At 37.3% G+C, this 22,379-nt stretch overlaps 1 protein-coding gene across 5 annotated transcripts in view; it reads right to left on the reverse strand.

Moving 5' to 3' along the window:
* GRIP1 (glutamate receptor interacting protein 1) overlaps window positions 1-22,379 on the reverse strand; it is a 700,393-nt gene that overhangs the window by 438,329 nt on the left and 239,685 nt on the right. For 3 of the 5 annotated variants that reach the window (XM_067697251.1, XM_067697252.1, XM_067697250.1), the window contains exon 1: window positions 1,008-1,504. The exons of 1 other annotated variant lie outside the window; for it this stretch is intronic. In XM_067697251.1, the coding sequence (XP_067553352.1) occupies window positions 1,008-1,140 (133 nt within the window). In that variant the 5' untranslated portion in view covers window positions 1,141-1,504. Of the gene's footprint in view, window positions 1-1,007; window positions 1,509-22,379 lie in introns of those variants that run through there. One more of the 5 variants, XM_067697254.1, reaches the window with a different exon arrangement.

Here is a 22,379-nt window from a genome sequence, read left to right on the forward strand (position 1 = left end):
ACTTTCATCAATCACAACAGAATTGCTGGCATTTAGAACTAATTCTCATGGATTCCAATACCACGGAAATGGAATCTAAATCATTTATCAGTCAACACTCACAAGTTGTAAATGGTACATATTCATGGTTAAACATCAAAAGACCAGGCTATATTAGAACCGAAATATAAGTTTATAAAGATCCTTATTCAAGAAGATAAAAATAATTTTGCAAATGTAGAGCATGCATAACTGCCAGCATCCCCCACTTAGGACACCTCATATAAACCATGTAGCTGCTTCTCTCTGCACCCTTGGGTGTTTCTAGGCATTTTAAATCTATTAGGACAAGTCTAAACCTCACCAGGAACTTAAAGCAATGATAAGCACAAGAAAAATTCTAGTTCTCTGCTATTTAGAAGCTCATTTACAAATATCTTAATATAGATATATTCTTTTTTTCTTAAGGTATCACTGCTTCTAGTTGACAGCAAATAAGAGTTCCCTTAACTTAGTAATAAAATTATGAACATGCATCAGAGAAAAGCATTTGAACTTCCTTGTACAAACAACACCTCGGATTAATCATAGGTAACTGTCTAGAAGTCTGCATAAGGAACAGTAATTATCAGCATCTGCTTGAACAATTATTTCTTCCAAATAAACTACTCTCCTAATCAAAAAGAAAAAAGTTATCTAAGAGCAACAATTAAAACCGAACGTATTCTAACCACCTACTACATGGGCTTGCAAGATACTTTTTTGAGTGGCTCATTAAAATGCTAACATAATCAATTAATTGCACTGAAAATATTAACCATGTGTATAGATCTGGACAGTTTATACTGTCTAGATGCTATCTGATAGCTATTCTTGCAACAAATCAAGCAAAATGTAGCACTTCAGTACTTACAGACAGCTCCCAGAGAACACCATCTGGAAAACCTTTTGCATTTAAGATTAAAGCTCCACACAAGGTTTATTGTTAGCCCCAGCATGCGAGAAGGAGGGTGGAGGGTAGCGCTTACTTCGAAAATGCTCTGAGGCGTAATAATAGACATCCTCATAGCCCTCGTGGTAATCCTCTTCTGGTCGGTACTTTTTTCCCTTTCTTCTCCTAGATCTTCTTATCTGCTTGACAAAACCCAGGAAGCGGTCCATCTCTTGCTCACCGCACAGCCTGGCTCAGCCAGCACCAGAGTGTACCACCAGCCCAGCTGCCTGGGGAGCCAGCGGAGCATGAATGAAACCTTGGGCTGGGGGACGCGCTACCCTTCCATCTGCCTCCGTGCTACCACCAACGCAGAGATTTTAGCCAGGGGACAGGAAAAAATAACGATTAGGTTTACAAGATTTCTTACTTTGCTCAGTAAAATGTCAAGTGTGCAATTTAGAAAGAATTTTTTTTAAAAAGGAAGAGAGGAAGTGAAATGATACTGAAAGACTAAGAGAAAAAATCAACAGCAAAGCTTTGTACTTCAAATTGCTTTGAAACAAAACAAAAAAAAGTTCAACGACAGATTCCGCTGAGAGGCGAGGAGTCCCAGCACTAGAATTTCACTATCCAATGTCTCCATCATCAGGGGCGGGGGATGAAGGAGAAGAGAGGGGCGGGGAAACTTGTTAGTCAATGGACTGAACCAAAGCTAGAGACCCAAGGGACGTTTTCTTACCTGCTAATCCCACCCCCTAGAGCCTGGCACCCTTTAGGGCAAAGCATGTACTTGGGAAGGGTCTTGGCAAGGTACTGTTTGCAATGGGCGTATTGATTAATCCTTTGCTCACTCCTGCATATCATATTAATGAGCTGCAAAGTGGTTTCATCCATATGCACTGCCTCTTGCTGACAAAAGTGTGCAGTATGTGTTAATTGGAGCAGCAGGGAGAAGGCTCAGCAGCTGCTTTCAAATGACACATTTACCCACTGGGCATTAATGTATTCCAATTGCTGTTTGATCTAAATATTAAAATGCACTTCACAGAGATGTTTCTCATAGGCTTAGTAACGGCATACCATAATCAGCAAATAAAGGAAACTGCATGGTTTGGGGGAAAGAAATATAAAAAAATCCAATTTCTGCTTACACTGAACTCAAATATCAATCTAGCTGAGTTGTTATACTTTTTTAAAAAATATGAAAACAAATGGGCTAAATAGTAAATAAAATTTAGTTCTTGATGAAGATGTAAGGAGGGAGAGAAGTTTTGAAAAATGCTCACACCCAGTTCGTCCTTTGTCTCTATAATCACAACCTTTTTTTTTAAAGTATGACAATCAGAAACACTTCAGACTAGACGAAAGAGGTACACTAAAGTCTAGACAGGTCAGCGTTAATCATGGATAATCTTTTTCTCTCCAGTTTCTTTTTCAGATCTTCCAATGAATGCAAACTTTTAACACCAGGAAAAATTCGATTTGTTTACAATATAATGAATCAAACATGTTAGCATATTACCTACTAAACTAATAATATTCTGCAGAAGCTCCATATTCCCAGAAATGTAACTTTTAAAAAAGCTTCTTACTGTATAAAGGTTGTTCAATATCTATGCAATATCAAGTTTGTAGGAACATCCCAGAGGGAAGTGATTGTACTTTGCCTTATCTGTTCTTAGATTCACAGGCAATCTGTCTCTCCTCTAGCTTTTGACAGTTCTCTATCTTCAGATATTAACTGCTAATGATGGAGTAGGGAGACATTTACTCGAAGAGGTAAAAGTTCATCAATCAAGAACATTTCATCTCTGAAATATGTAAAGTTAGATTTACAGTTATGCTCAATGATTACATGAATTTCCCTTTTCCTAGAGATTTCCCTTCTTTATGCCTTATGAGTGAGCCCATGAAGAGAAACACAAACTTAATGATGCTGACAAAAAGATACTATAAAATGTTTTACGAACATCTTTAAACAAAAAAATCACTTGTCTGTAGGTTTTAAATCATTTATTATTCTCAAAAAATAAACGAGAACAGTTTAAAAACAGTGAACTAAATATGTGAAGATCTGGAGTCTGGATCTTGAATAAGTCACTAAATAAATGATAATAATAATACATAACCTTTTATTTCATTTAATCCTAACAACGACCTTTATAATGAGGTGATATCCCTATGGATGAGGAAAGAAGGTTCAAAGGTGTTTTACTGGTTTATCCAAGATCATGAAGGTAACACTGCCAAGTATTACCTAGTACCAGGTATTTTTTCATACAAATTCAGAGATTATCTCTTATTTGCATTCAGTGAATCAATTTTTTCTATGTACGTCGTTTGCTATTGAAATGGAGTTTGAAAATAGTAGCAGACTTTCATTTTCAATTGGGCTAAACATATATCCTGGGTCACATGATTAATCTGTCAAATACACTTGTCCCCCAGAAATTATGCAGGCAACAAATTTTACCCAACTATCCCTGACTTATTATAACTCCTACATTTGTGGAGTCCACATTATTTAAGTTTTATAGTTAGTTCCCAGTTCAACCTGAAAGGGCTGACTGTACAGAACAGATGATGCTTTTTTTTTTTTTTTTTTTTTTTTTTTGCGTTACACGGGCCTCTCACTGTCGTGGCCTCTTCCGTTGCGGAGCACAGGCTCTGGACGCGCAGGCTCAGCGGTCATGGCTCACGGGCCCAGCCGCTCCGCGGCAATGTGGGATCTTCCCAGACCGGGGCACGAACCGTGTCCCCTGCATTGGCAGGCGGACTCTGAACCACTGCGCCACTAGGGAAGCCCCAGATGATGCTTTAACAGAAGATCCTTTTCCCAGAGACCAACCTTAAAACATTTCATTACAGTTTACTGATTTTTAATTTTAGTATTTCAAGAGGCTGAGAGTTTCCCAAGCGGTGATAAGCAACTATTTTTAAACAAGAAACAATGCAAAGTGAAAGTATCTACATATGAAACTGTTCTCATAAATACACAGAAATTATGCTTAAGCACCTTCCTGTTATTTTCCTAGTTTCGTAGGATTTTATTCAAAAGGTTAACATTTTGGTATGTCATTATAATGACATGATTATTACACAGATGAGATTTGGTGGTGCTAGGGGAAAGTTTTGAGTTCAGCCATATATTTGGAGAGGTATGGGAGAGGAGGTGACAGCCCTAATGAAAAATCATAGATGCTTGGGAAGCAGGAATAGGGAATAGGGTATTTAGAGGAGTCTACCTGGGTCACAGAGAATGAAGAAAGGTGGCAGTGTATGATGCGAGGAGAAAGGAGCACTGTGTATGTGTCACAATCCAAAAGACAGAAGGCAAGACACTTGCTACCCTGCCTGAGGGGTGTGCATGAGGACAGGATTCTTTAACCCATCATCCTGGGCCCAGAATTCTGGGCCCAGAATTTTTCCCATGTTCTATCCTGAATACTCCATATTTAGCAACCTAAAATCTATAAGAACTGAGGCACTGCAATAATTAACTAATACACCACAAGAGTTGATAAATTAGTGGAGTGAAGTTCAAGTCCATTCAAGTTAAGTACACTACGGTTTCTGTAGAGTCACCCTTTCACCCCATAACGCAAACACTGGTTAAGTGGTGCTATTCCCCAGTGACTGTACCCTACAGTCTAAACAGATGGGATGGTTTAGAGGCTGCAAGTGGCAGTTCACAGAACAAGCAACTCCCACAATTGTGTTTCGTTTGGCTCACATTAGAGTTTTTTTTTTTTTTTTTTTTTTTAAACTGGGCCAATATCTAAAAGTCAGGAATTTCACAAATAAATCAGACATTAGCATTTTTTTTCCTTGTGAAGTCAAAGATCTGGCAACTCTGGGCCAAGTTCCAACATGGCAACTATGGATTAGAACTGAGTGGTGGCTGTCAACCATAAATACACATGTGCTTTCCACTTAGCCACAGTCCCCTCTCCTGGGCCCAATTCTCTCATCCAGTTACCACCTGGCCCCTGTAGGCTTTTACGCTTGTGAACCTTGGTTGAGGTATTATCCTGCCAATTCCAAAACACTAAATTTAAGAGAAATTTCAGCTCCCTTATATTTTCATGTAAAGAAAGAAGATTACTATGACAAATTGGTTTCAGTTGAACTAAATGTTCACTAAACTATAAAATTAACTTTCTTAGAAAAAAATTTGTTCACATGGGAAAATGGGGAGATAAAGCAGGTTGAATTAGTCAACAAAATGTGCTTCAACCAAGAATAGCAAACACATGCCAGCAATTTTTTTTTTTTTTTTAAACAGCGAAATCTTTTCTTTCTGGGAAGTAGATAATTGCCTGAAGAGCATTTTCATGGTTTCCATACTCTTCTGAATTAGATTCTCTATTGCCTTTTAGGAAAAGAGGAATAGATCAACTATTGAGATTCAATCTTCGATTTATGATCTTCCCTAGATCTCCTGATTAGTAGGGCCCTTCTGTGTTGATTTAGATTGAGTAGTTGTTAGAGTATTTTCTGAGTAGTAGTATGGAACATCGAATCTATTAGAGAAATCTTTGAGACATTACATCAATCTGGCCCTTTTAGATGCCATGGTGTTTACATGTGATGCCCAAAACTGCAGCAGACTCCCTGGGACCTGAGGGGAGACACTCGGACATACTGAAGATGGCAGACCAGGCAGGGAAAACGCTCTGGGCCCTGGAAATGACCCTGTCAGACCCAACACCACTTTACTGCAGCAAAGATTTTTAATATGCCCTATTATTAGTCTAAATGAAATTTATAGATCATGCAACCCATATATAAATAATTTCAACATAAAGCGTCTTAATAATAATCTATATTTAGGTATATATTTAACAATAGATATTTCAATTAGTCATCTGAGGACACTTACCACACCAGAAGATGAAGCTGGATCCTTGCACCTACTTCTAATAAACAATTTCAAATTTGAGAGATGATCAAAAGCCATTCCATACAATTTACAGAAACTAAAAGGGTAGAGTCACAGATAGCACAGTAGAAATTAGTATGTTCACCATATACTAAAACTGAAAAATATCTCATGTCAAAAGAGTGAAAAGACAAATCACAGACTGGGAGAAACTATTTGCAAAAGACACATCACATAAGTGACGATTAACCAAAATATACAAAGAACCCTTAAAACTCAACAAGAAGAAAACAAACTGCCCAACTGAAAAGTGGGGCTACAACTTTAATAGACACCTCAGCAAGATTTACAGACAACAAACAAGCGATGAAAAAATGTTCCACGTCATACGGCATCAAGGAAATGCAAATGAAAGCAATAATGAGATACCCGTTACCCCTATTAGAATGGCCAAAATCTGGAACACTGACACCACCAAATGCCTACGAGGATGTGGAGCAACAGGAACTCTCAGTCATTGCTGGTGGGAATGCAAAATGGTACAGCCATTTTGGAAGACAGTTTGGCAGTTTCTTACAAAACTGAACATACTCTTACCATACAATTCATCAATCACACTCCTTGGTATTTACCTCAAAGAATTTAAAACTTATGTCCACACAAAGATCTGCACTCGGATGTTTATGACAGCTTTATTCAGAATTGCCAAAACTTGGAAGCAACCCAGTTGTCCTTCCATAGGTGAGTGAATAAATAAGCTCTGATACATCAGATAATGGAATATTATTCAGCACCAAAGAAAAATGAGCCATCAAGCCAGGATGAGACATAAGGGAACTTTAAATGCGTATTACTAAGGGAAAGAAGTCAACGTGAAAAGGCTACATTCCGTATGATTCCAATCATAGGACATACTGGAAAAGGCAAAACTATGGAGACAGTACAAAGATCAGCGGTTGCTAGAAGTCAGCTGGGAGGGAGGGAGGGATGAACAGGCAGAGCACATAGGGTCTTTAGCGCAGTGAAACTACTCTGTATGGTACTACAATACTAGGTACATGTTATTATGCATTTGTCCAAACTCATAGAATGTACAACAACAAGAAGGAAACCTAATGGGCTCTGGGTGATAGTGATGTGTCAGCGTAGGTTCATGGATTGTAACACATGGAGCGCTCTGGTGGGGGACGCTGATAAGAGGGGATTCTATGCATGCGAGGGGGGTAGGAGGGTAGATGGGAACTCTCTGTACCTTCTGCTCAATTTTGCTGTGAACCTAAAACTGCTCTATAAAGTAAAGTCTGTTTAAAAAACAGATGTATGCCTCTCTATATAACAGTACGTATGCCTCTGCATAAAACAGTATTAGTTTCTAGGCTCAAAGAATTATAAATAAGCTTTCACCTACAGGAATATTTATTCATAGAGATATTTGAATGTTATAAAGATGCAGGACGGTCTGTCAGCATTTCTCCCTCATTTCAGTACTTCTAGCACCCCAAGCCTCCATCCACAAAATACTGGCTACCCTCCCCTTCCCTCCAACCTTACTCAGCGTTGTGACAATCCAAAATGTCCCTCTACATTTTCAATAGGTTTTTGGAAGGAACAATGGGTTGTTCCTTCTGACAACCACTGAGCTAAATTATAAATTAACCAAGCAAATGCTGCCCTACCCCTGGGATTCTTCTTCCTATGTGTGTAGTACCTACCCCCTGCCCCACCTTTGTTCTCCCTGTTTAAGATACTTTGAAGTGTGAAGACTAGTTTTAACACTTAGCTATTTCAGCAGTTGATATTCGAAGACAGGTAATATCCTAAGAAATATGAGTGGTATAATACTAATCCTTCCTGTCTTCTTGCTCTTCATGAATTTGTGTAAAATTTAAGAGAAACTAAGTTCCAAAATGAATGCTTCAGATTAAAAATAAGTTCTTCACACCCCATGCAAGGCATTTAAATTATTATTCTGCCAGTAACTACGCTTAGGTTTACTAGAAGGAAAACACCGTCTGTTGGTATACGAGAATTAAGTCATTCTAGATAAAGTCACCAAAGCCCTGCAGCAGCTCAACCAACACTCCAGTTCGTACATTTATCTCAGTAATGAAAACACTTGTTTTCACTGTTAAAAAAAATAAACAGCAAAACAATAGCTCATGGTCCAAACAGGGCACATCAGAGCCTGAAGTAAAATGCTTTCAGTGTACAAGTAAATGTTTTCTATACTCTCCTCAGACATACTTACCTGTGGGTAAGGAGACACATCCACACAGAGATAGGCACTTATTGCTCCTGGCAGATAGTAGATGCTCAATAAATCTTTTTTTTGCATTAATATGATAAAAATGCCAAGATACCTTAGTTAACAAAAGATAGGTAATCTAATTAAATTTTTTTTAGGAATTTAGATTCACAAAATATTGATGTTAGAAAAGATTTCAGACATCATTCTCAGCCTCTCTAATCCCCACCGACATTCAAACCCAACGTTTGCACCAGATTCTAGAAATCCTACAAGGCCCAGCCTTAGACCTATGTCTTCTTGATGCACCGCGGACCCTCGCCTGGAGCAGAATAAAGGACGTTTCCTCCGCACTCTGACGGCTCTTTGCTTCTGCCTCCGTTAACGTAACTTTTACCTCCTCACAACATCCTTTGACTCAAAAGTCTAGTCAGTTAATGCACGGTAGTCATTACTACTCGTTTGAGATAAGTAAAATGGCATGCATATTTTTATTATTTGATGTGCTACCATTGTTTTATTTCAGGGAAAATTATAAGTATATATTTCATTTACTTACGAAAAACTGCCTTTGCTCCCGTTTCCTATAAGGCTGTTTTCAGTCAATTAACCTTTATCATAATAACAACAACAACAAATTTAAATATCTATTGCTCTGAGCCTGTCTCCAAGAACTTCGTGTATTCATTTCATCCTGCCGACAATTTTATGAAGGTGGCACGTCCTTTACCCTTATTTGTAGGTGAGAAAAGGAGATACAGAATACTTAAATAACTTGCTCTCCGCCGCACAGCTGAGGGTGGCATATTTACTACTGCGAAATGAAATTCGTACATCATATAACCATTACTTAGATAATTTAATAGATATAAACCTCCTAATAATAAACCAGGCAGTTTAGAGTTTATGCTCTTCACTATCATGCTATGCTGCCTCTCAAGAGTTCTTCTACTTGAACAGTACAGTATCTTTTAAAAGATGATTATAACAAATTGCTATAGTAATTTTGATGTCACTGTATACATTCAAATGAATGATCTTACAGATTTATCTAAAATGTATAATGCGCTAGAAATGATCTATTTCATAAATATATAAACGAGGAAAAAGTATGATGAAAAACTTCAGATGTGAAGTTAAAAATCTGCAAGGGGAATGCATTTGTGTTTCAAATTCTCTCAGTGCAAAAAAGTTTGAGAAAACTGCCTAAATGTCGTGGTGATTTTTTCACCTTTGTATCCTCAGTTGCGAGAACACGCTCTATGTCTGATGAGCAGATGAAAGATGCAATGAAGAGTGAATAAATGGATGAATGAATACTTGACTGAAGGACGGCTGAAGAGACTAGATTTGCATAACCCTGCTCACCAAGAGTGGGAAAGCTGTTGTATAGTGGAAATAAAACCATGTCCGGTCCCACTGGGCTAACAGTGCATGAAGAAGACAGGGATGTGAGTGGAGGCATTAAAGCACAGATTTAGGCTTGCTGCCTTGACCTCCCTGAGATGCTGCAAGGGAACACAGCCAGTAAGTCACTGTCACTTAAAGGGGAGACAGACCTGAATGAGAGACACGGAGCTAAGCCCACCGCTGCTTAGCAGACTGAAGCAGAGCTGCCAGGTGGGGCCCAGCCGTAGTTAACCCAATTGCAACCCACTCCGGGCACACCCGTGAGTGGGAGAATAGGAATGATTATTGTTGGAAATCACTGGATTTGGGAGGGGCTCCTGATGCAGCCATATTAGCGCATGCTGACTAGGATACCACTGCCGACTCATCTAGTGCAGTTCACGCTGTATTACAAAGGCCCCTTTTAAAAAATCTGTCTTTCTTTCTTGACAGGGAGGTACACAGAACAAGAGCCATATCTTATTGATGTTTGGATCTCTGGTCTCTGGCAGAGCACTGGGCACAGAGTAGATGTTCAATACATGTTTAAAGATGGAATGAATGGATGAAGTCTTAGGTAAGTTCTGAGGTTTCTTTCAGTTCTGACTGCAACCACTTGAGCACCCAGTCCCAGGCACTGAGTTGGCCCAAATACACATTGGGGGAGCCTAAGAAATAGACCAGTGACCACCTAGGAAATGTCAAGGAAATTGTCCCAGATCATGACTGACACTGATCATTGTTCCCGTTGCATCTTGACACACAATGCACCCATGAGGAGAATCCTATTCGGGTCCTCCAGAAATCAAGGACGTCGGGATGTGAAAGATTCTCTTCAGTTTGAGGATCAGCAATGGCTACTTGTTAGAAAAACTAAATTAGGCTTTTGACACTATGGCTTAAGAAAAAAACAACACACACTCCTTACTTACTTTGGACATTGAAAATAAACCCATTTCTGCCTTTCTCTATGTTATTTATTTTTAACCTCTGGTAGATGTTTTTGGAATTGGATGTTTCTGGAATTACGGATTATGAGAGAATAATTTCATAATCCATGTAGCTCAAAGGCCAACCCAAGGAAAGAAATTCTGGTCTACCTATTTAAGTTTCACTGATTCTAACTAAGTATTTCACGTCAGGAAGTTTAGCTTCCTGGTGAAAACAACATGTAAAATCTTATCAGGAAAGGCTGGAATCTCTGTTTTGTATAAAATATACCTGAAAAAAGAATATCACCTATTCGATCATTGTTTTCAAGAAGAATGATGTGAAGTGTAGAGTTTGTTGCTAAGTCTTTCAAAATAACCAAATTAGTTTTGCAAGTGTGCATAATATCTAGTATATGCCTAAATTAATTTTTTTCTGCACTGATTTTACCAAATGGAGGTACAGTATAGCAAACAGGTATGTAGAACATTATGCCTTTTAAGTATTTCATTGCTGGATGCTGATGGAAACAAGGCTAAATAAACACAGAAAGTATCTTAGTACAATTTACTATTGGCACTGTGGTATTAAATAAAAGGAGAATGCTTTTATGCTCTCACCCATATGCTATGCCCCCACTAAGCTCCAGATTCACTTAACCGTATCCAACTCTATACTAAGATGCATGATAGGCATAACAAGGTCAGAAACTCTAGGCACAGTCCTCAATCCTGTACCTCTCATCATAGTTCCCTTCTTAGTAAAGAGTATTATCCTTCTAGCTGTTCAAACCAGGAACCAGAGTCATCCTTGATTCCTCTCCTTTAGACTACCCGTATCAAATTTATCAGCTATACCTTCAAAATATATCCCAAACCTATTAGCAGATGCAAACTATTATATATAAGATGGATAAACAAGAAGGTCCTACCGTACAGCACAGGGAACTATATTCAATATCCTGTGATAAACTATAATGGAAAAGAATATGAAAAAGAATATATATATGTATATATGTCTATAAGTGAGTCACTCTGCTGTACAGCAGAAATTAACACAACATTGTAAATCAACTACACTTCAATTAAATATATATAGAGATAGATAGATATCTCCCAAGCCTACCTATCTATGCTCCACTGCCACCCCTAAAGCCAGCCAGCATCCTTTCTAACGAGGCACCCTACTTCTACTCTTGCTCTATTTTCCATACAACAATCAGAATGACCATCTTAAACATACATCAGATAATGTCACTACCCTTCTTGAAACTCTGCAATGAATTCTAGATGCTCCTAATACACGTAAAGTAAAACTCAACAATTCTTATCAGGGCATTTAAAACCCAAGTTGAGCTGGCCCCTGCCTACCTCTTTAGCATCTACTCATATTACCTTCCACAGTGATCCTTTCCTGTCCCTGGCAAAATGTGAAGCCCAGGGTCTTTGTCCTTCCCGTTCACTCTGCACCAGATGTACTGCCCCCAGATGTTTGCACGGATGATCTTTTTGTATTATTTAGGCTTCAGCTCAACTTTTATCTCTTCCTGGTGAGTCCACCCCAGATTCCCCCATTGTGATATAGCCCCACAGTCACTTTCCATCGTACCACCCTGTCACTTCTCCCTGTCAGAAATTACTTTGTTTCACAATGTGATTACTCGTATGTTATCTGTTTTTTTCTCTTCTAGAATATGATCTCTGTGAGAAGAGGGACGTTTACCCTCATGTACACTGCTCTGTTTCCCAGCTGTGAACAGTGCCTGGCAATATACACAAACCATAAGCATTAGTCGAATGAATGAATCAGATTTAGTGTGAGATGAGCACATATTCTTCATGGTTCAAGGAAACATACTATTTAAATTATACAAGGGCCCTTAAAGTATCCTTCCTGAAACTGTATTAAACACCAAAATCGGCCAGCAAGAATATGAAATAAGGCCAGTTCTGAAGATTGGTTAGAGCTGGCATGCATTAAGTATCTAGCATGTCACAGGTGCTAAATACATTTTATAGAGTGAATAAATAAATCTTTAAAGCTACAGACACTCCAAAAGCCCTTTTAAGCTAATGGTTTCAAACTCTTCACTAAACTTATAACTAAAGCTAATATCAAGTAGAAAGATGGCTTGGAATTTCCTCTGCCTCCTGCTGCATACCCACTACTTAATAAATACTGAGTGCATAATACATATGTGGGAAATAATTGAGCAAATAAATGCATAAACAAAGGAATGAACCAGCCAAAGATTTAATAATAAAAGTAAGGAAGAGAGGTAAGAACACAGGTTAATCCAAGTTGGATAAACAACTCCTAAAAAAATCAACAACGTGTAAGTACTTTGATAGCAAACCAGACGAGTGTGCCTATAAATGACAGCTAGAATTAGGGGTCTAAGAAATGAGTTTAAGAGGAAAAGGTCAAGAAGCTAAGATGAATCATACGGCAAAGCACTTACAGGAAAGAAAAGAAGAGAAATTTAAATTAGATGAGTCATCATAATTCAAAAAAGAAGTGAGACTACAGGAAACTATTTTAGAGACCAAGAGAATGTTCCTATAGCCAAATGAATTGATTAAAAAAAACCAAACAAACAAACCTAAGCTTTTTGAAATGCAATGCTCTGGAAAAAGGAATCAACCAACCAAGAAAAATAAATAAACAAATAAGTGTATGGCATTTAAAAATAGACTCTTCTTGATAGCCTCATCCACCAGAGGGCAGACAGCAGAAGCAAGAAGAACTACAATCCTGCAGCCTGTGGAACAAAAACCACATTCACAAAAAGATAGACAAGATGAAAAGGCAGAGGGCTATGTACCAGATGAAGGAACAAGACAAAACCTCAGAAAAACAACTAAATGAAATGGAGATAGGCAACCTTCCAGAAAAAGAATTCAGAATAATGATAGTGAAGATGATCCAGGACCTCGGATAAAGAATGGAGGCAGAGATCAAGAAGATGCAAGAAATGTTTAACAAAGATCTAGAAGAATTAAAGAACAAACAAACACAGATGAACAACACAATAATTGAAATGAAAACTGCACTAGAAGGAATCAATAGCAGAATAACTGAGGCAGAAGAACGGATAAGTGACCTGGAAGACAGAATAGTGGAATTCACTGCTGTAGAACAGAATAAAGAAAAAACAATGAAAAGAAATGAAGACAGCCTAAGAGACCTCTGGGACAACATTAAATGCCACAACATTCACATTATAGGGGTCCCAGAAGGAGAAGAGAGAGAGAAAGGACCTGAGAAAATATCTGAAGAGATTATAGTCGAAAACTTCCCTAACATGGGAAAGGATATAGCCACCCAAGTCCAGGAAGCACAATGAGTCCCATACAGGAGAAACCCAAGGAGAAACACACCAAGATACATAGTAATCAAATTGGCAAAAATTAAAGACAAAGAAAAATTATTGAAAGCAGCAAGGGAAAAATGACAAATAACATACAAGGGAACTCCCATAAGGTTAACAGCTGATTTCTCAGCAGAAACTCTACAAGCCAGAAGCGAGTGGCATGATATACTTAAAGTGATGAAAGGGAAGAACCTACAACCAAGATTACTCTAGCCGGCAAGGATCTCATTCAGATTCAATGGAGAAATCAAAAGCTTTACAGACAAGCAAAAGCTAAGAGAATTCAGCACCACCAAACCAGCTCTACAACAAATGCTAAAGGAACTCCTCTAAGTGGGAAACACAAGAGAGGAAAAGAACTTACAAAAGCAAACCCAAAACAATTGAGAAAATGGTCATAGGAACATTCATATCAATAATTACCTTAAACGTGAATGGATTAAATGCTCCAACCAAAAGACACAGGCTTGCTGAATGGATACAGAAACAAGACCCATATATATGCTGTCTACAAGAGACCCACTTCAGACCTAGGGACACAAACAGACTGAAAGTGAGGGGATGGAAAAAGATATTCCATGCAAATGGAAATCAAAAGAAAGCAGGAGTAGCAATGCTTTAAAATTTAGACTTTAAAATAAAGAATGTTACAAGAGACAAGGAAGAATACTAGGTAATGATCAAGGGATCAATCCAGGAAGAAGATATAACAACTATAAATATATATGCACCCAACACAGGAGCACCTCAATACATAAGGTAACTGATAACAGCTCTAAAAGAGGAAATAGACAGTAACACAATAATAGTGGGGGACTTTAACACCTCACTTACACCAAGGGACAGATCATCCAAACAGAAAATTAATAAGGAAACAGAAGCATTAAATGACACGATAGACAAGATAGATTTAATTGATATTTATAGGACATTCCATCCAAAAACAGCAAATTACACTTTCTTCTCAAGTGCATATGGAATTCTCCAGGATAGATCATATCTTGGGTCACAAATCAAGCCTCACTAAATTTAAGAAAATTGAAATCATATCAAGCATCTTTTCTGAACACAGCGCTATGAGATTAGAAATCAATTACAGGGAAAAAAACGTAAAAAACACAAACACATGGAGGCTAAACAGTACATTACTAAATAACCAAGAGATCACTGAAGAAATCAAAGAGGAAATCAAAAAATACCTAGAGACAAATGACGATGAAAACACAATGATCCAAAACCTATGATATGCAGCAAAAGCAGTTCTAAGAGGGATATTTATAGCAATACAAGCCTACCTCAAGAAACAAGAAAAATCTCAAATAAACAATCTAACCTAACACCTAAAGGAACTAGAGAAAGACGAACAAACAAAACCCAAAGTTAGCAGAGGAAAAGAAATCATAAAGATCACAGCAGAAATATAAGAAATAGAAACAAAGAAAACAATAGCAAAAATCAATAAAACTAAAAGCTAGTTCTTTGAGAAGATAAACAAAATTGATAAACCATTAGCTAGACTTATCAAGCAAAAGAGGCAGAGGACTCAAATCAATAAAATTAGAAATGAAAAAGGAGAAGTTACAACAGACACCGCAGAAATACAAAGCATCCTAAAAGAGTACTACAAGCAACTCTATGCCAATAAAATGGCCAATCTGGAAGAAACGGACAAAATCTTAGAAAGGTATAACCTTCCAAGACTGAACCAGGAAGAAATAGAAAATATGAACAGACAAATCACAAGTAATGAAATTGAAACTGTGATTTAAAATCTTCCAAGAAACAGAAGTCCAGGATCAGGTGGCTTCACAGGTGAATTTTATCAAACATTTAGAGAAGAGCTAACACCCATCCTTTTCAAACTCTTCCAAAAAATTGTAGAGGAAGGAAAACTCCCAAACTCATTCTATGAGGCCGCCATCACCCTGATACCAAAACCAGACAAAGATACTACAAGAAAAGAAAATTAGAGACCAACATCACTGACGAATATAGATGCAAAAATCCTCAACAAAATACTAGCAAACAGAATACAACAACACATTAAAAGGATCACATACTATGATCAAGCGGGATTTATCCCAGAGATGCAAGGATTCTTCAATATATGCAAATCAATCAATGTGATACACCATATTAACAAATTGAAGAATAAAAACCGTATCATCATCTCAATAGATGCATAAAAAGCATTTGACAAAATCAACACCCATTTATGATAAAAACTCTCCAGAGAGTGGGCATAGAGGGAACCGACTTCAACATAATAAAGGCCATATACAACAAACCCACAGCAAACATCATTCGCAATGGTGAAAAACTGAAAGCATTTCCTCTAAGATCAGGAACAAGACAAGGATGTCCACTCTCACCACTATTATTCAACACAGTTTTGGAAGTCCTAACCACAGCAATCAGAGAAGAAAAATAAATAAAAGGAATACAAACTGGAAAAGAAGAAGTAAAACTGTCAGTGTTTGCAGATGACATACTATATATAGAGAATCCTAAAGATGCTACCAGAAAACTACTAGAGCTAATCAATGAATTTGGTAAAGTGGCAGGATACAAAATTAATGCACAGAAATCTCTTGCATTCCTATACACTAATGATGAAAAATCTGAAAGAGAAATTAAGGAAACACTCCCACTTACCACTGCAACAAAAAGAATATAATACCTAGGAATCAACCTTCCTAAGGAGACAAAAGGCCTGTATGCAGGAAACTGTAAGACACTGATGAAAGAAATTAAAGATGATACCAAAAGATGGCGAGATGCTCTTGGATTGGAAGAATCAACATTGTGAAAATGACTATACTACCCAAAGCAATCTACAGATTCAATGCAATCCCTATCAAATTACCAATGGTATTTTTTACAGAACTAGAACAAAAAAATCTTAAAACTTGTATGGAGACACAAAAGACCCCGAATAGCCAAAGCAGTCTTGAGTGAAAAAAACAGAGCTGGAGGAATCAGACTCCCTGACTGCAGACTATACTACAAAGCTACCATAATCAAGACAATATGGTACTGGCACAAAAACAGAAATATAGATCAATGGAACAGGATAAAAAGCCCAGAGATAAACCCATGCACCTATGGTAAACTAATCTATGACAAAGGAGGCAAGGATATAAAATGGAGAAAAGACAGTCTCTTCAATAAGTGATGCTGGGAAAACTGGACAGCTACATGTAAAAGAATGAAATTAGAACACTCCCTAACACCATACACAAAAATAAACTCAAAATGGATTAGAGACCTAAATGTAAGACCGGACAGTATAAAACTCTTAGAGGAAAACATAGGAAGAACACTCTTTGACATAAATCACAGCAACATATTTTTTGATCCACCTCCTAGAGTAATGGAAACAAAAACAAAAATAAAGAAATGGGACCTAATGAAACTTAAAAGCTTTTGCACAGCAAAGGAAACCATAATTAAGATGAAAGACACCCCTCACAATGGGAGAAAATATTTGCAAATGAATCAACGGACAAAGGATTAATCTCCAAAATATATAAACAGCTCATGCAGCTCAATATTAAAAAAACAAACCACCCAATCAAAAACTGGGCAGAAGACCTAAATAGACACTTCTCTAAAGAAGACATCCAGATGGCCAAGAAGCACATGAAAGAATGCGAGAAGGGGAAAGAAAGGAGAAGAAGGGGGGGGCAGCGGAGGAGGGGGAGGGAGGTTGGGGGAGGAAGGGAGTAGGGGACAGAGGGATAGCGGAAGGAAGTATGAACGAATTCCCAGGCAATAGAAGCCATTTGGTAATATATTGTTCAGAACCATCAATATGGAGCTTAAATAGATCACATGAATTCTCACTATTACCTAAAAGGACTTCATAATCAGCACTAGTTTTTTTTCATCACTTGAAAGCACCTAGCTGTATAAAAATAATAACATCTTGCAGCTAGAAGAGACTTCCTAGTCTAAATCTTTCTATCTACAATCCATCTTCAGGGAACATATGAATTCTGATACTTTGCAAATTTCTGAAACCCCTATAATATTCACATGGCACATTCAGAATTTCCAATTTGGAAATTATTTTTAAGTTTTAATTTATAACTCTCCTATGCTTATCCCACAGTAGTTATTGATTGAATATATTAATTTTACATGATGGAAAAAAATAGAAAAAAATCTTTTAAAACTGAAAGAATAATCTCATTCACTCAAGCCCTTTGAAGCCTAATATATTTGGAACCTCAGAATGACTGCCTGACATTTCATTTTGCAAGAAGCCTAAACAACCACAATAAATTTACAAATGCAGACATGCCACAGTTAAATTTCATTTCACGCTCAGTAAGCAGACATTATCAGACTGTAAGCACTGTCCTCCACTGTCTTTTTAACTCAAAATCTTTTAGCCAATGGATGGTCGACCTTGAAATATTCCACAGATGGATGAACTGGCTTAGTTTATTCGTCAGTTTGCAGACTAGCAAACTTAGGCTATATGTACTACTGTTTAGGCAGGTGGCTCTATGCTTTATTTAATAAACAACACAAATAATTAGTGATTAGAGGGACTCAAATTAGAGACCCAATTAGGAGTTATTCAAGAAAAGTCTTCTAAAGATAAGGAGTATTTTTTTTGTGCGTTCAAATTTTTTGAGAAACTTGATTCTGCTTTCATTTGTTAATGGAAAATTTCCTTAAACAGTTTGCATCAATTTCAATGAAACCAAGGAAATACTTTGAAGAAATCATCAGATTATACAGGGGTTTGGGAAATCAAATGAGTACTGAGTGCTACAGAGTGCTAGGTAACTACTGCATTTATCAGCATTTACCTTCATTTTTAGATTATATGTAAAGAGGAAGCTTTCTTTATTTAAACATATTTGGTTTCGTAATACTGTCATTTCATTTGTCATACGCATTTATCAGTTACTCAGTAAATGTAATAAAGATACAACATGAAAACATACAGAAAAAAACACTCATAACATACTTTATCATTTCGATGCCAAAATCCCACTTAGTATGTGAAAACTTTGTGTTGAATATTTATTTAAGTTTTAAAATTGTTACACAATAACACTTTTCAATTACAAATTATTGAAAAGGCAAATTATTGACGCAGATTTTACATCCAGGAAAAAATTTTCCTTTGACTAATCAAACATTAAAATTGACAGATATGAACTAAAGAAATATTCTTTAACGTTGGAATACACACTACTCCCCAGCATGGAAGCTTTATCCTGTAGGGCCCAAGGTGTTAGTCTTAGTCATGACTTGCATCTGATCCTTGGGGGCACTGCAAGTCAGTTATCCATATCCATATTAACTGTTCTTTCATGTCACTGGTACATCACTGAGTACACTTCTTTCCCTAAGCAGTACCCTACTGACTTCAAACTCTCAAGAAGTGATGTAGCTATTTTAGTGATATAGTTAAAGTTGAACTGTTCAGAGCCCACTTAAGGACAAGGATATCTAAGCATGAGCTCATTTTGTAATACATTATTAAAGAAATAAAATTCAATTATTTTGTACAGTGACGACTGTCCGAGTTTCAAAGGTAGAACATCTTCATCGACGCTATCATAGCTGCTCTTTACACAAACTTGTAATCGTCTGCTTAGTTAACTGTGAGTTCAAGGGCAAAACTGTCCTATTTATTGCGGTGGGCTGAATGTCTAAGCATAGATTATTCCTTTTATTCATCTTTATTCATTGGCTCTTTCAATAAAGAATTTACTGAATGCTAACTATGTGAACAATGGCATTGTGTACAACTGATACCAAAACAAAATTAACAAACAGACAAAGAGCACATCTTAATGAAGCTTATGTGGGGGAGGGAGGGCTGACAAGTTTGTAGAAAAAGTAAATAAACAAAGAAAATCGGTAAGAAGGTTCTACATTGGATATTTATATTCTTTATTTATGTGTATATAGTAAGTGCTCCATACACATTTGTCTAAAGAATGAAGCAATTCCTATTTCATGCAATCTTCCACTGGAATCATACTAAAGTCTCACTATACGGCATCGTATCAGTGATTCTCATGGCGGAGGGGTTCCTAAGCGGGGGGGGGGGGGGTCAGACCACCTTGGGAGGAGTGTTTGCCAACTCAAAACAACCCTTCAAAACCCAGGTCAGGGAGCCCTTCCTCCAGGAAGGCTTGTCTTGGGCTCACCCTCCCCCATCTCTTCCAAGTGGTCCAGGTCTAGGAGTTACAGTGTCCTGAGCTTACTCTATTAATCAGGACACTAGCAAATTGGTTAAGAGTGCTGAAACACGATGGAGGTATTCTTTTTCATATTAGGGTCCGTGCTGGTGGATGGTGGCTGGGATTGGGGAAAGTAGGTGGCAGGTAGCGCTGCTATGTAAGTCACCCAGGGATCTGGGTTCCTTCTATCTGAAATGGTATAGCTTGGCGTGCTCTCCTTATAGCCCTGAGTTTGGCTCACCACTGCCATGGCCAAGTCTCAGCCCAAAGAAGGAGAAAGATGGTAAAGTTTCCTTTTAAACACAGAACGAGTAAATCGCACATACTACTTCTGCCCGCTGCCATCGTTATATGGCCACACTGTACTGAAATCAAGGAAGGGAAATGGGGTTTCTCCAGCTGAGTACCCATGTGTGTAGCTAAAATGTGGGAGTTCACCAAAGAGTGGGTGAATAAGTATTGGAGGATACCTAATTTATCTCCCCTCACTTACTTTATTATAGCATTATTATTCTCTGTTGTGACTGAGACCGTATTTGGTCTTGCCTGGAGCTGATTTCAAAGTCTGTTCAGCAAAGAACCAGTATTCGATTCATCTTTGTTACCCTGGTACTGAGCACGGAGCCTGGCCTCTGAGGAGCACTCAATTCCTGTGTATTGACTATACTACAGACTCTATCGAAATTTCATTTTCTTTTTACAATAACCTAGTCAGCTAGGTAAAATAAGCCTGTTTTATAGGTGCCAATATTCATAAACATGCCCATTTAAAGACTCAATACATTATGGATTCAGTATTTGAAACCAAACTTGTATGACTCTTCAAATCCCTTGCTGTTACAAAAAACCATGCTGGCATGTTTTAAGTAAACACCAAAACTTGAGGCTATTATTTTAAAATCTAGCCTCAAAACCTTTCATTGGCAACATCTTAGAATTTTCAAGTGACTATTCTAACATTATTAACAGCCTTATTTTTACGTTATACCAATGCAAATAGGACAACAAATAAGAATCCTGATGCTGAAAGACTGAACTTCTTACAGAATCTTGAAAACATTTGAAATTTTAAAAAAACTAGATCCTCAGCCACTTATGTTCATTACATATTGCTATATCACTTGTCTCATGATTAAGCTTACCACCCTTTTATTCTATTCTAGAGAACTGTGGGGCTTAAAATAAATTTTTTTAATTTTTATTTTACTGTGGTAAAAACACTTAACATGTGATCTAGCCCCCTAACAGATTTATTTTATTATTTTATTTTATTTCATTTCATTTTAATTTTTTTGGCCACACCACGCAACATGTGGGAATCTTACTTCCCCGACCAGGGACCGAACCTGTGTCCCCCGCATTGGAAGCTCAGAGTCTTAACCACTGGACCACCAGGGAAGTGCCCCCTTAACAGATTTTTAAATGTACAATGCAGTATTATTAACTATACGCACAATGTTATACAGCAGATCTCTACAACTTACTCATCTTACATAACCGAAACTTGTTGGTAGGAATGCAAAACAGTGCTGCTGCTACGGAATAGAGAGCATCCCCAGAAAATTAAAAATAAAACTACCATATGATCCAGCAATCCGACTTATGGATCTTTATTCAAAAGAACTGAAATCAGGATCTCAAAGAGATTAATTGCACTCCCATGTTCACTAGTCACCAGAGCCAAGATGTGGAAATAACCCAAATACTCATTGATGCGTGAGTGGAAAAAGAAAATTTAGTAGATTAGTATTTACTATATAGTATATACATACTATACATTATAGTACATAGTATTTAGTATGTAGTATATACATATATACATTATTCAGCCTTTAAAAGGAATGAAATTCTGCAATACAGTAACATCTTAACCTAGGCAAGGCACTAGATCTTTGAAGCAAGATGTGAACGAAGCAATATTTGCACAATAGTGCTCCTCACAAACACTTCCTCCTGAGAAAACAAATAGGATTTTATTCAGGAGTTTGAGCACTGCCAAGTTAAACAAAATTAAGCATGTTTTTCAACTGAAGGACCTAGAGCTTCTATGCCACTGTGCATTGTGACTCTCTGATAGGGAGTAAAAATTTCACCACAGTGTACGTTTTTTTTTTTTCCCATGGGCTACCTCACTTTAAGTGGTTCTTAAACTATCTAGTCTCAAGAACTCTTTACCTTCTTAAATATTATTGAGGACATCAAAGAGCATATCAGTTGTATCTATTGATATTTACCATAATAAAACTGAGAATTTGAAAGTATATTTATTACTAGTTTATTTTAAAATGACATGTTAACATAAGTAACATATTTTATGAATAATAACTACATTTCTCAAAACAAAAAAATTCAGTGAGAAGATTGGCACTGTTGTATATTTTTACAAATCAAATTTATAGCTTAATAAGAAATAGCTGCATTTTCATGTCAGATTC

This window comes from Pseudorca crassidens, chromosome 11 (assembly GCF_039906515.1).
Source record: "Pseudorca crassidens isolate mPseCra1 chromosome 11, mPseCra1.hap1, whole genome shotgun sequence".
In the NCBI taxonomy this organism is placed as follows: domain Eukaryota; kingdom Metazoa; phylum Chordata; class Mammalia; order Artiodactyla; family Delphinidae; genus Pseudorca; species Pseudorca crassidens.